General features: G+C 42.2%; 1 protein-coding gene across 1 annotated transcript in view; it reads left to right on the top strand.

Annotated features, from left to right (window-relative positions):
• The first annotated feature begins 7951 nt into the window (after positions 1–7951).
• The window catches only part of tmem178bb (transmembrane protein 178Bb), a 379683-nt gene continuing 372303 nt past the window's right edge, over positions 7952–15331 (top strand). The window contains exon 1 of the mRNA XM_063059696.1: positions 7952–8783. Coding sequence (XP_062915766.1) covers positions 8405–8783 — 379 coding nt within the window. The 5' untranslated portion in view covers positions 7952–8404. The remainder of the gene's footprint in view (positions 8784–15331) is intronic.

The raw sequence follows: 15331 nt of genomic DNA, 5'->3' as shown, positions 1-15331 counted from the left end.
CTGATAGACTTTTAACCAAAACCAGGATGAGGAAGCACATCATCCCATTCTGGCTATTCTGCATTTTTTTCCTGTATCTTTTAGATATGATTTTAAAGTTCTCTTACTTAATTTTAAAGCTCTTAATGGTCTAGGACTAGAGTACATCACAGAATCATTCTAGTTTTATAACACTGCTCGAGTTCTCAGGTCTTCTTCCGTCAGTCTCTTAAATTTAAACGATTTCCCTCAAAAGATAATTGGCAGGTTGGCTTTTTTGAACAATGCTTCTAAACTGTGGAATTCAGTACATGAAACCATAAGGAATGTAGACTCAATTGACACTTTTAAATGCCAGTTAAAAGCTATTTATTTAACCTTGCTTTTAACTAACATCTTTTTGTCCTTTATTTTCATTTTTATTTTTTTTAATTTAATTTTGTATTTGTACTTTTATCCCATTGTAAAGCACTTTGAACTACATAACCTGTATGAAAATAGCTTTATAAATGAAGTTATTATTATATTATTTTTTCTCAGCTAAAGCCTGAGGTACAGGCATAGACAAGCACACGGATTTCTGAACTGCTAGAACTTTCAGATTATTCTAGTGGTGTTTAATATTGTGGCCTTCTGGAGATTTACATAAATATTGCTCTGGAGTCCTAACTGTTTAATGCTATTGTGTAGCGACTTTGGGATGATACCAGTTGTAGATATTACTCATAGGACAATGTATACCCTGTTCATGTTCCATAGTCTTTCAATTTCCTCTTTTAATTCAGCATATAGGTGTTTTAACTTATTGATTTCTGTATGTTGTGTGTGTTTGGAATGGCTATGTCTGTTAAGTATGTTCTTGCTTGTTTATTCTGTAATATTGTATCTGGACAGTTATTATGGATTGTCCTATCTGTATTAATGGATCAGATGTAATATAATTTGTAGGACACTGACTCCAAAACTGGATCAGGCTTGTATTTATAGTATAGTATGGTGTCTTTTATGTGTTTGTATTTTAAAACAAGATTTTAGTGAATGAGGTTTGCCAATTGATTGTGCCTAAGTAATTAGATTGAGTTAAACTTCTGCATGATCATGTAATGTGTGGGATTGTTTCTGGTTTCTCTTGCCATTTTCTGCATTTATCATATTGAAATTGTTGGTCTTTTATTATGTATTTTTGACCATTTTTTCTGTTAACCACCTGGTCCAGTATTGGCACAAGAAACCCCTCTATTTCTGGAAGAGGCCTCCAACTCTGAGCCAGGCATTCAACACTTTTTTGTTGACATCTAGTCTGCCCAGATCATGGGGATGTCTTCCATGGAGTGTCTCTTCTGTTAGTTAATGTTTTCTTCTATAGCAATTCTTTCTTTATTTTTCTGGGCCGTGTTTTCATTTAAGTTTTGTGGTGTATATTTCTTATCAGAATTGCATACGCTCATTTGGAGTCCTGTTTTTCTTGATGAAGATATATTCTTAGAAGTTTTATCTGACTGTTCCTCTTCCTCCTTCTGTCCTAGGAAGTATTTATCTAAATGTGTTAGAGTATACATAGTGTTTTTTAAAATGTGTCATTTCAGTTCTTATTTTTCTTTGTAAATTTTCCAGATCAATTTTGGACAAAAATATTATGCCTAGAGAATACATTAATTTGGGTATTGTGAAAGGGTTTATTGCTTTTGTCATATTTTTACTATGGAGCTCTGTTTGGCAGATTTTCTTAAGCCTTCAAGTAAATTCTGTTGAAAGTTTTCCTTTTATCGCACTCTGATCTATTTTCTTTACTTACTTATATGTTTCATATTCATCCACTGGTTTTATTATATCCTGCTGCTCTGTCTTATATTCTACTAGCTCTATTACACCTTTCTTTATATTTAATGTTCTGCGCTTTTCGAGTCCAAAGTTCATGTTTATATATTTTGAAAATAGTTCCACTATTTGAATTAATTGCTTTAGTTTTACTGATGAAGGAGCGTATAATTTGAAATCGTCCACGTATAGAAAGTGTGTCAAGGTATAATTCATCTGGTTGTTTCTGATTTATTATTGTTATTATCATTATAGCCTATAAGGATCCTGGGGCATGATTGAGATTTGAGTGCACAGGTTCTCCCGGTGTTGTGTGTAGCATTCTTCCCCAAACCAATTTCATTAAAATAAGGTGAATTGGTTATTAATCTTATTGCCCTTTCTGGAACCTCCGATGTGGAAATCGATATGCAACATTTAAGGCATGGTAACATAATTGGTAGCTTAACATTATTACAGCACCAGACACCTGGGGTTAATTCTACAGACTTGTTCCACGGACGTGTCCCTATTTTGATGAATAACTTGGGGGATATTAATTTCATTGATAACTAACCTGGGTTCCAGGTTTGGACATAAACTGTTTCCCCACTCAAGAAATGATGTATGGTTATTGTAATGTTGGCTTTTTTACCCTACACATCAGTAAGTCATTGTGTTAGTTTTGTGGAGGATAAAACTTGCTTGGTAAAGCTCTCTCCTACTTTTTGCCAGTCAATATCAAGAGATGTAGCCAAGAATGACAATTAGCCAAGGATCAGGTCTTTTCTTTTCTCTCAGAGTTGATTGTACAGTTCTGCCTATGACACTTGTTTTCTTGGAGACTGAGGTGACGACATTATGAACATTAACCCACATCATTCTGTAAACTCACTAAGTTCTCAAGAAATGCATGTCAAGAAATCTCTTACATAAAGAACATCTAGAAGGGTTGTGGTGGTATTTGTGGCTCTCAGCCTTACACCTTCATTGTGGCCTGTAGCTATAAAAAGCATTCTTGAATGTGTGTAAATAAATTAGCATAATTTGTCTTCTACAGTCTTGGTAATATCTTGGTAGCCATTTCCTCTGCTATTTGTGTACTTCGATATTTCAGAATATGCAACATGCTGACATTATTCTCTCTGTATCTTTGTTGATATCGATCCAATCCATGGTTGATCTGTCTCTCAGGTCTCACACAGAGTCATACAGCACAGAGATGGGTCCTGTGGTCCACCAGTCTTTTTGCCATTCTGTACTAATTCCATTTGTCCACATTAGGGCTGTATCTCTGTATGTCTGTATGTGTCGCCTATTTACATGTCTACATGTAAATGCCTCTTGTATATAGCAGTTGTATCCAATTCCACCACCTCCTCTGACAATGCATTTCAAATATCAACCACTACTTTGAAAACCTTACCCATCAGGTTCCCTTTAAATCTCATAGTTCTTATCTTAAGCCTATGTCCTCTTGTTTTTGATAAATTGAAGAAAGGTTCACTATACCCATCTGGCCTTCATGAATCTCACAGAGCAATTTTCTATGCATCTTCTTAGTTCTTATGATTGTATAGACACCTGTGGAATAGCATCTTTCAGGAAGATGTCTTCTCTGATTGACTAGAGCCCACTGATTGTTGGCAGTACTCGTTATGTCTTTTCAGGGGCCACTCCTCAATCACTTGTTCAGAATGTATACACATCTCCCTTTCTTTGTTGGTTTTGCCTGTGATCTTATTCATTTGTGACATGATATCCAGACCTGGATCCCTCACTCCAGCTTCTGTTGGGATGATGGATATCATTTCTATTCCTGGTTTCTTAATAGCAATTGAAGACTTGAAAATATGTTAATAGTCTTTTTGGTGCTCTACACACTTTTCTTTCTTGATTTACTCAAGCGACTGCTGAACATTTTCATATATCAGTTCTCTGTACTTGGAATAGGTATGGACTTTCCTTCTGCTAATAGTTTCCATTCTGTATTGGCATACCACACTTCTGCTGATGTGAGTGATTTTGATATCAATGCTATTGATGGTTTCTTGTATTGGAGCTGCTCTCAGGCATCTATCAATAAAATGATTTTTGTTTCTTCCTGTTCTGATCTGACAGAATCACGTTGGTCATCTTTATATTTGTTAAAACTGATTTAATGGATTATGGCCTCTGCTATTCAGCAACTTCCTTCATTGGTTCCCTGAGGTTTGTCATATGTTCTGACATGAGAGGAATGAAAGAATCCATGCAGTGTAATAGGGTTGGAAAGCTTCTCTTTCTAGTTTTTGATATCTTTATTTCCTTTGCAGCTGTCTGGTGTGGATGCCAGACCCACACACAGCTGTTTTTTTTTCTTTTATAAGACACTTATCAGCCTTTAGTTTGTACTCAGTCTTTTCTGGTTCTTTTTATTGCTTCATGTGGATGACAGTCATTGACCTTGTCATCTATTCCTTGGATCTAGATCTCATCTGCTATGCCTACTTCTGCCTAATGTAGATCTTGGCGATTTTCAGCTGAAATAAATCGTGGCTTATTCTAAGGCCTGAAGATAGATTTTGGAGCTTGTATTCAAAGATACAAAGGATTTGTAGGCATACCACATGAGCTTTAGATTTAAGGAGTGGAAGATTAGGTGTGCTAAGTACAGTCAACAGTGAAGATTGCTCATCAAGCCACCTATTCTAGTTCCCCTTCAGGTACCAAGTCTGTTGAAAACGTAACCAGTGGCAGTGGTGCAATGAACTATGGACAGTTATCCCACCTGATAGTGTGACTGAAAACATTTGGGTCCAGGTATCACCCTTGCCATCAAAGGGTTTGTCCTTCATCATAATGAAATTCCCCTGGAAAATTGATTTAGTGAGCTATTATGATCCAGCTCTTGCAATTTCTTCAGAAGCTTTCTGTTTAACTCAACTGGCCCACACTCCGTGTAAAGTATCACTGGTTTCACTTGACAAATAGATGTCAATGATGATTTTCAAAATCTTCAGAAATGCAAACTGTAACATTAAATGCATGTAAAACATTTGTAGTCAGTCTTCTATTGAAGATGGATTTTAGGTTGGCATTGAATTCTCAGTGCCATCTCTTTTAACTCCTAGTTTACTGAGACCAACAGTACTTCCTCTGACCATTTGTTTAGCTTGTGTTCCGGGGAGCTCCTCCTTCTTGATCAAACTTTCTACTCACATAAAAAATACAGATGTATCACATGTATTTGATGGCACAGTCAGAAATTCTGAAGATTTTGAAGATCACATCCTCATTGACCTCTCTTCCCCAAGTGAAACAAGTAATACCCTGCACTCAGTGGCCACTTTTTTAGTTACAACTGTACACCTGTTTGATAATGCAAATATTTAATTAGCCAATCAGGCGACAGCAACTCAGTCCATAAAAGCATGCAGACATGGCCAAGGGGTCCAGTTGTTGTTCAGATCAAATATCGGAATGGCAAAGAAATGTGATCTAAGGAACTTTGATCATTGGTGCCATAGGAGGTAGTCTGAGTATCTCAGAAACTGCTGCTGTCCTGGGATTTTCACTCACAACGATCTCTAGAGTTTACAGAGAATGGCATGAGAAACAAAAAACAAACAAAAAAAATCCATTGAGTGGCAGTTCTGTGGGCAAAAACACTTTGATAATGAGCAAGATCAGAGGAGAACGGCCGGACTGGTTCAAGCTGATAGGAAGGGACAGTAACTCAAATAACCATGTGTTACAACACTGACGTGCAGAAGAGCATCTCTGAACACACAACACATTGAACCTTGAAGAGGATGGGCTACAGCAGTAGAAGACCACGAACATACACTTAGTGGCCAATTTATTAGAAACAGGAGGTGCCTAACAGTGTGGCCACTGAGAGCATATTGAGTGTGTGGTCATCTGAGTTAAATGGAAAGCTTCTGAAAACATTACAAGAGATGAACCTGAAGGTGTTCTGAATTCCCAATGAGTCTGTTTGAAGGTATTTCACCCATTTCCATGCACTTGTACCTATTTGTTATGCTTCTAAGCCTTGTAAGAAAACTATGAGCGTGAGTTGACTTGTTGCTGCCTTGGGCTCTGGAGCTCCTATCTGTAGATCCATTGATTTAATTGTTCAAAGATCTTGTCAGAGCGTTTATTCCCTGACTCACTTAATTCCCACTGTTGAAAAGATCCAGTTCTTTCTCTCCTGTCTACAAGAGAATGTAACTGACCGTTATGCCTTCCAGAAGCCTGTACAACCTCCCCTCTCTCTTTCTCTCTCTCTCTCTCCCTCTCCCTCCCTCTCCTCCCTTTCCCTCTTTCTCTCTCTCTTTCTCTTCCTCTTCTCCTCCTCCCCTCTCCACCCACCCCAAAACAAAAACTCTGTTCCTTATTTATACTTCAAGATTCAAATCTGTGGCTGGCCTTATTTCTTTTCAGACTTCAGGCCTAGTGTTGCCTGTGGAATGTGTTGTGCATGAGTGGGTGGTGGGTCCAGTGAGTCCAAGCAATTTTCTGTATGGCTAGGAGTGTAGACCCCTGCTCCTTCTTGCAGCAGCAGATCATTGCCCCGACCTTGGCCTCTCTTTTATTCCTTTGCCTATCAACTTTGTCAGTAATTGAATCACAGCCTTTCTGAAGGATTATAGTGCTCAATTCTTCTTTGTTGTCCCCACAGGTTTTGCACAGAGTAGAATTTCCCTGTGGTGCTAGTAACAGGAAGAATAGGGAACTTCCCCTAGGCATCGGGATTCTCCTTCCTTTTGTGGCCTCGAGGATCAGCCCCCACCCCAAGCCATTCCCAAAGTGGAATTAGGCCATAAGAAATGGGAACAGAATTAGGCAATCGAGTCTGCTCTGCTATTCCATCATGGCTGATTTATTATCCTTCTCAACCCCATTCTGCTGCCCTCTCTCCATAACCTATGGTGCCCTTACTAGTCGGGAACCCATCACCCTCCGCTTTGAATATACTCAGGTCTGTGGCAAGGAATTCCACAGGTGAACAGAGTTGTCATTGCCAAATCCTGCCTGACAACGGGTCTTGGCCCAAAACGCCGACTGTACTTTTTTTTTCCATAGGTGCTGCCTGGCCTGCTGAGTTCCTCCAGCATTTTGTTTGTGTTACTTGGATTTTCTCTGGTTTTAGAGTTGCCATTTCCAGGTCTGAGAGTGGGGTGATGCTCGATCTATCCTGATCTAGGTTATAACGGGCCAATGAACTGATAACTGCAAACCATTTAGGCATGCACGTAATATAATCCTAATGAGAAACCATGGTTGTAAGGAGTGAGACACACCAATCTGAGGACATGTCCCTCAAGGTAATACGCTGGTCCCAACTTCTTTAACAGCGTCATGCCCTGACCAATCTGCGCAGTCCAGCATGGTCCTAAACGATAAAAGGCGTTTACCCAAATATATCTCCCTCCATAAATGCTGCCTGACCTACTGAGTTCCTCCAGCATTTTGTGTGTATTGATCAAGATTTCCAGCATCTGCAGAATCACTTGTGTTTATATATATATATACTTAAATAAATCCTTTGCTATATTTTTGAAGATTATCCCTCCCTTTCAGGTTACATGACGGATGTATAAATGATGATGAATTAGTGTCAATTCACAATGAGATTTCACTCGCTGAGATTTCAAATTACAATATGAATACTGATTCGCAAAATAACGCGCTGCCGCCAACCCGCCCCCCACCCCGTCTCAACTCTTACGCGGGCGCGGTGCCGCTTTAATGCCAAACTGTTCCACAATAAGGCGCGTTTTAATTAAACGTCCATTAACCAAAATAAATCCGGACATTCAAAGGATGTCAGTGTTCATTTTACAAGCTAACGAGTGATTATCGTCCCTATGAATGTTTCACAATATTGACGCGTTTCATGAATGTGTGTTGAATATTGCAAAAGGCGTGGCTTGACTGAGCTGTTGAAAGAAAACACACATTTATTTTATATTTCCTTTAGCACAATGCAAAACATTAAAAGGGGACATGTAACCGGGTCGTTGTTCTCGGTGTCTGGAGCCGGGGTCCCCGCGACTGGAGGGCGGCTCTTTGCAGCACGCTAATCGGACGCCCTCGCTTTAAGCAGGTGGATAAATAAAATATGATCCAGCCTTCGGCTGAATGACATCAGTTCTTTTCTCTCCCTCCCCCCTCCTCTCTGGCTGACTCTGTTGTATTTCATTCCTGGGAGATCTTCATTCCGGGGCTGCACGCTTGCTTGTGGCCGCAGATCATCATTTATTTTAATAGGAGGCTTTTTCTTGCTAAATTTTCCTAGATAGTTTAGCCTGCCGCCTCGCACACAGCCCCATCCCGCTTGTCCCGGAGACCCGCAAGAGTCCGACGGCGGGCTGAGGGGAATGGTGGAGACGAGGCGTGGAGGAGAGCTCCCGACCTGAGACAAGGCAGATGCCAGCACTGGAGGCTGCAGCCCACTGACGTGAGGGACACTACCTACTCCCCGTGCGAAGCCGTCCCGGAAGTCGGTGGCGAATGGTCCGCTCCCTCCTCTAGCTGCACCGTTTGTTCAGTGTTCCCCCTCTCTCACCCCCTCCCCTTTTCTCTGAGTCTCTCTACTTCCCCCCGCTGCTAGGATGCTGAAGGCTGTGGCGTGAATGAGATGGCAGCCGGCCGGCTCTTGCTTTACGCCGGCCTCTCCATGGCCCTCTGCGCCCTGGGTATGCTGGCCGTGGCCATCTGCTCCGACCACTGGTACCAGACGGACGCCAGGAGGCACCGGGAGAGGTGCAAGAATTACGCCAGCCGCACCAACCACCCGGGCTTCATCTACACCTCCAACAACCTGCCCCTCCGCGCCAGCCGCCGCCGGCTCGACCGCTGGGAGGAGAAGCTGCTCGGCGCCCGCAACCGGCGGCAGCTCTTCGCCATGAGCGCGGCGGATGAGTGCAGCAGGATGTACAACTCTACCAACACCGGCCTGTGGAGGAGGTGCCACCGGCTCGGCTTCGACCAGGATATCGCCGAACTCATCGCCAAAGGTACGTGGGCTGTTGAGGGGGTGGGAGATGTTTGTGTTGACAAGAGACCCTCCTGCCCAGCTACATTTACCCACTCCCGCTCCTTAAAGCCCGGCAAAACAACAACAAAACAGGAAGTCGGCGTTGAAAGAGGGGCGCCGGACATTATTTCAGCACCGTGAGTTGAGGAGAGCTCCCTACACGTTACCCCTTTATCCTGAATTTCCCTCGCTCAGTCATTTTTTCTCCTTTCTGATGTTCTTTATCACCCCCCGAAGTCTCCAGTAGCTAGCCAAGCACTCACGGGCAGGGGGTGGGGTGAATATAAACCAGTGATCCTAACTTTACTTTCGCTCGGGGGTCATTATGAATTTCTAGCAATTATATTCTACCTTGGCAGGGAACTATGAGTGACTGTGGTTAATTAATGGGGGACACGGGTCAGATTGGACGGACCTTGAATCTTTTTTTCAAATGCTTCGGTAAAGTTATGTGTATACACCCTCTACATTCAAGACTCCCAGTGTCCTAGCTTCAGTGAAGTCCAGTGAAGCTAGGTGTTCGGGAGGCATGTTATAATTTCTGAACTCATGGTGTTTTCCCTTGATCACCTCTCCCACCTTAATCAGGTGGGATGATGTAAATAACCTGCAGGGAACTGTTCAACCCTGCCCCGTCCTCCCAGTGGCACTTTGCTACCAATGGCAGTTGTGTAGATCATGCCCGATCATTGGCAGCCTGTTCGACTGTGGAGAGAAACACAAGCTTGTGCTTGGCTCTTCCGTCAACTAATACCCAACTTGCGGCACATGGATGAGTGGGTTGAAGACAGGAATTCTTGTCCTGTACCTTAGTCTCAGATCTCCCAACCCAGCATCAGCTGAGTGGGTGAGGGAAAGGATTGAATGCAGGTGATTCAGAATATGATTGTAGCATACAAAACTAAAAGCAGGGGTAGACCATTTGACCTGCTGTCCCTGCCCCATCCTACAGTAATTCCCGGGCTAATATTCTTTTTATACTCAGTGCTACTGACCCCATATTCCTTGATCTCCTTAATATCCAGAAAAAATACCAAATGGGAAGCAAATTCTGGAGTAACATAACAGAACAGGTGTTTGTATCTAGACCCAAATTTTCCAAAATAAGAACAGGGATTCTGGTTTTGAATTCGGAGAACTGCTGGGCAATAAGAATGTGCATGCTCCTCAAGTGGGTCACCGATAGTTGCTCTGATCTTGCATCACAGTTTCCTACAGAGTAAAATGAAGCTGACATGTGGTGACTAAAAGATGAAGATTTTCCTGTTTAGATCTCTGGTTGCCAAACTCACCAGGGTAACGCGGGCAAAGCTGTGCCCTTCATATGATTGAAAAGCCAGAGGCTGGGATGAAGAGATCTCCAGAGTATGAGGGGGCAGGAGGGAAGAAGAGTTTTCATAAGGCCATGCTAAGGTGTTTGCAGATGGCAGGAGAAGCCAATAATGAGACAGGCGAGGAGCTCCATGGGTTTGAAAAGAAGTAGGAGTGAGTTGGAGAAGGGTGTGTATGATCAGAAAGATCAGCCTTATTTGTCACATATACATCAAAATATCGAAACAGACAGTGAAATGAGCCATTTGCATCAATGACCAATGAAATCTGGACTTGTGCTGGGGGCAGCCTTGGTCCTGGTGCCAACATAGTACTTCCACAATTTACCAACCCTAATCTGTACGTCTTTGGAATATGGGAGGAGCCCTGAGCACCCAGAAGAAACCCACACGGGAAAACTACAAATTCCTTACAGAAGGATGCAAGAATTGAACCCGGGTCACTGGCGCTGTAAAGCAATGTGCTAACTTCTACAGTACCATAACACCCAGTGTAGGTTTCAGTACACTGAGATTACAGAGAGGGTGTTGGTAGATGGCACAGTTCACAGTTTCACAGGAGCGAATGGAATTCCGTCATCCGTGTCTTTTATCATTATGTTCCCTGCCTAGAGGTGGGTGGCTGTGTTTGTGCAGCTCTGTAACTGAGAATGCCACCAGCTGGCATACACCTACGTGGGTGGAGAACAACTAATCACTACTTGATTTTTAAAAGATTTTTTGGAAGTGTTACAATTAAACAAAAATTCTGAGCTGCGGATCCTGTAGAGGGCTGGTCCTGGTAACAATGTGATTCTCAGACAATGGGACCCACCCAACCAATCGGCATCATGAGCCATGGTTAGTGACCCTGTATTACCAGTAACACATACTAAATGCTGGGAGATCTCTGCAGGCCTTTCTCCCATGGTCCACTTCCCTCTCCTTTCAGACTCCTCCTTCAGCCCTTTACTTCTTCCACCTATCACCTTCCTGCTTCTCACTTCATCCTCCCTTCCCATCCACCTATGTTCCCCCTCACTTAGCTTGCACTCGTTCCCCTCCTCCCATCTTCTTATTCGGGCTTCTTGCCCCTTCCTTTCCAGTCCTGACGAAAGGTCTTGGCACAAAGCGTCGACTATTTATTCCTTTCCGTAGATGCTGCCTGACCTGCTGAGTTTCTCCTGTGTGTGTGTGTGTGTGTGTGTGTGTGTGTGTGAATTTGTATGTGTGTAAATCTAGATTTACAGCATCTGCAGAATCTCTTGTGATTATAAACACTAGTCTGTTTTCCAAAAGGTAGAAGCAGTACCTAGTTACATATTTTAAAGGAGCAGCAACACTTAGTTACATTGAATGGGAATTATTGGGTTGTGTTACTAGAATTGTCGATCAGTTGCCGAAAGTAAAATATTGTCACTGATCATTGACATTAGATGAAGATAAAGATCAGCTTTATTTGTCACATGTACATCAAAACTTACAGTGAAATGTGTTGATTCGGTCAATGATCAACACAGACTGAGGGTTGTGCTGGGGACAGCTCGCAAGTATTGCCATGCTTCCAACATCAGCATAGTATATCCACAGTTTATTAACCCTGACCTGTAGGCCTTTGGAATGTGGGAGAAAACCAGAGCACCTGGAGGAAAACCCATGCAGTCATGGGGAGAATATATGAACTCCTCATAGACCATGGTAGGAATTGAACCCCCGATCGCTGGTGCTGTAAAGCAATTGCACTAACTGTAAGCTATGATGCTGCCTGTAAAAGTACTGGTAATTGTACTGGTTAATGCTATTGATATAACTGCATTCTTTACTGCGATTAGACAGAGAAGGGAGTTAAATCACCAGCAGCAATATTGGATTGGCAGCATCTTTTATTAGCATTAGATTGTTATCACTAGTCAGTGATATTAAATTGCTTCCATTGTGTAATAAGATTAGATTGCCAGCACTCTTAATCATATTTTAATACTCTAACTGGTTAGAGACAATAGACTCCTCTTGCTGTTTGGTGAAATTACACAGCTCGCATCAGGGAGAGATCATTGACTATGCTGGTTATTAGCATTAGACTACAAGCACCAACTGGTGACATAGGGCTACCTGCACTAGTTTACTTACCATCATCAGAGATGCTCAATTGCTAGGAAGAGTTATTGATCTTGGACTGGTGAAAATAATTATTGATGTTAGGGATTTTGATAATGTTGGCGATATTAGATTAGTGGGGTCTGTTGGTAACATCGGACTTCTAGCACTGGTAGACATTAACCATGGCATTATTCAGAGAGCACAATTCAAGGCACGGTCAGTGAGAGATAGCTAATTGATGGTGAAAGCTAATAAAAGTCTAACATTTTGAAATGAGAGGTTAAGTTAGCTTTACTTGTCACATGTACATTGAAACATTGAAAAATACAGTGAAGTGCTTTGTTTGCATCAAATGTAATCAGCATGTGTTGTGCTGGGCAGCCTGCAAGTGTGGCCACACTTCTGTTACCAGCATAGCTTGTCTGTAACTCACTAACCCTAACCGTACATCTTCAGGATGTGGAAGGAAGCTGGAGCCCTTCGAGGGAACCCACACGGCCAAGGGGAGAACGTCCAACTCCTCACCAACAGTGGCAGGAATCGAACCTCGATCTTGTTATTTACCAATCATCACATTAGTCAGAGAGTACAACTTGAGGCATGAGCAGTGAGTGATAGCTAATTGATAGCCAATAAAATTTTGAAATGAGGACATTTGACAAGGCAGGCCTGATTTTGTCACTGGTTTATTAACTGTGGATGGGTGATAATTCTCAACAGTGATTTTAGACAGCTAGAAATGGGTTAATGATAACGGAACTGCTCCTATTGGCAGTCATGTGAGTCTGCTGGTATCAGTTATTGACTGGTGATTGGTTTGCAGTGATCAATAGTTAATGATATTGACTAGTTGGCTTAAGTGAGTATTCATAGGCTGCATGCATTGGTCTGAGGTAGGGAAACGAAGCTCCCTGGCTGAAAATGATGGAAGCAGAGTCCCTGATCGTACTCAGTGTTTTTGGTTCAGCACCTGCCCTGATGTGATTTACAGGGATAAGGACTGACCATTGGACATGGGATTAGTCTTAATATTTCCTTTTAGTCTGCATGGATGTGATGGGTTGAGTGTCCTCATTCTGTGCTGTAAATTTCTGTGATTTAGAACTAACAGTTAAGCATCGGGTTCCAAAAGTAGCAAATCTTTGCTACCGGTGGAATATTTCTAGCTGGATTGTGATGAGAAATTGTTAGCACTGCTAAGTGTGGATATATTATAAGACTGTAAGAAATACAAGTAGAATTAGGCCATTTGGCCCGTCAAGTCTTTTCTGCCATTCCATCATGGCTGATTTGTTATCTCTCTCAACCCTATTCTTCCCCGTAACCTTTGATGTCATGACTAATCAAAAACCCATCAACCTCTGCTTTAAATATACCCAATGATTTGGCTTACAAAGCTGTCTGTGGCAATGAATTCCACAGATTCACCACCATCTCCTCAAAGTCAAATCAGTGAGAGTTGTGCTGGCGCAGCCTGCAAATGTGGCCATGCTTCCTACCCCAACATAACATACCCACAATTCACTAACTCTAATCCTAATCCATATGTCTTTGGAATGTGGGAGGAAACCAGAGCACCCAGAGGAAACCCACATGGTCATGGGGAGAACGTACAAACTCCTTACAGGCAGCAGTGGGAATCGAACCCTGATCTTCCCATTGCTGGTGGCTGTAAAGCGATTGTGTTAACCACTACACCACTCAGCTACCTTATTAACTCAGTTTGGTTTGATTGAACTGTTGGCATCAGTAAATCCTAGCATCAATTAGTGATATTAATTTGTCGCAATACAAGATTGCAAATGCCAGATAGTATTTCGCTACAGATCTTGGTCTGCTAATGCTGGTTAGTATTATTTGACCATTGGTGTCAGCTAGTACCTAGTTGGCTGCACTAGTTAATAAGAATAATGCCTGAAGTTTCAGGTAAAGAGCAGCAAAATTGGAAATCATTGTTAGTAGTTCAGGAGCAGTGGAAGGGTTCCTATTTATTTCAGAGTTCATTGTTAAGACTACATTGAAATATTTGGAGTGCATGACATCGGATCTTAAGGAGAAGGAAACATGGGAAGATGATGAGCTAAACGATTAATTTGTCACAGTGGGTACATGTATTCACAGAGGAGAATAGCCAGCCGGTTATCTAATATAGAAAAGGCAGAGGTTCGTGGAGAATATTCTGTCAGCATGAAGCTGGTATTGGACAGCATTTTCAGAGTTATGATTAAATCATCAAAGAAATTAGTTCATTCTGTGCAGGTCAAAACCACACCACATTTAGCATGTTGCCTGTGGCTTTGTCTTGGCGGCTGCGGTTGAGGAAAACAACAAAGGATGCACTGGGACCATAAGAATGAACAAGCTGCATTAAAACCTGGGAGAGGATGTGATCCAGATCAACGGACACTGCAGTCTTCCTCCTTGGTGTAGGACAAGAGGGTGCAAGTATTTTGGTTAAATGAATCTAGCTCAGTCAATAGGTGAACCAAGCTGCCAGGCAACAATATATTATTGAGGACTGGAGAAATGCAGAAGTAAACAGGGGCTTCAGTCCATCAGGTCCACACCAGCCATTAACATTGCCCTGACACATTACTTTCCTTCCACACTCACATCATCTCCCTCCAGATTCAAACACCAACTAATGCTGAGGGCAATTTACAGTGGCCAATTACTTTACCAATTTACAAATCTCAGGGATGTGGGAAGAAACCGGAACCTATGTGGCCACAGGGAAAGTGTGCAAGCTCGACACAGACAGCGCCTGAGGTTAGGATTGAACCTGGTTTGCTGGAGTGACCCTACCCGTTTTACCTTGTATTTTCATAGATCAATGTCAGGGTTAGAATCAGGTTTATTATCACTGATGAACCTTGTGAACTTTGTTACTTTGTCGCAGCAGTACGTAGACTAAATAGTGCAAAAGAGGAACAGCAGCTTCTTCTTATCGTGTCCACGGACAGACTCTACATGGCCCAGCCAGAACTGGACACATTTTTGTGCCTTGTTGTTGAATTCGGCAAGATCTGCAACAGTACAGGGTTCCTCTAGCGATGGGCATTGCAGGAGATGTTGCATAGTTTGTGGCTCAGTTCCACATTCACAAGTTGTCGGGGCC

This window comes from Mobula hypostoma, chromosome 9 (assembly GCF_963921235.1).
Source record: "Mobula hypostoma chromosome 9, sMobHyp1.1, whole genome shotgun sequence".
NCBI lineage: Eukaryota > Metazoa > Chordata > Chondrichthyes > Myliobatiformes > Myliobatidae > Mobula > Mobula hypostoma.
This window is presented reverse-complemented; position numbering and strand designations above follow the sequence as displayed.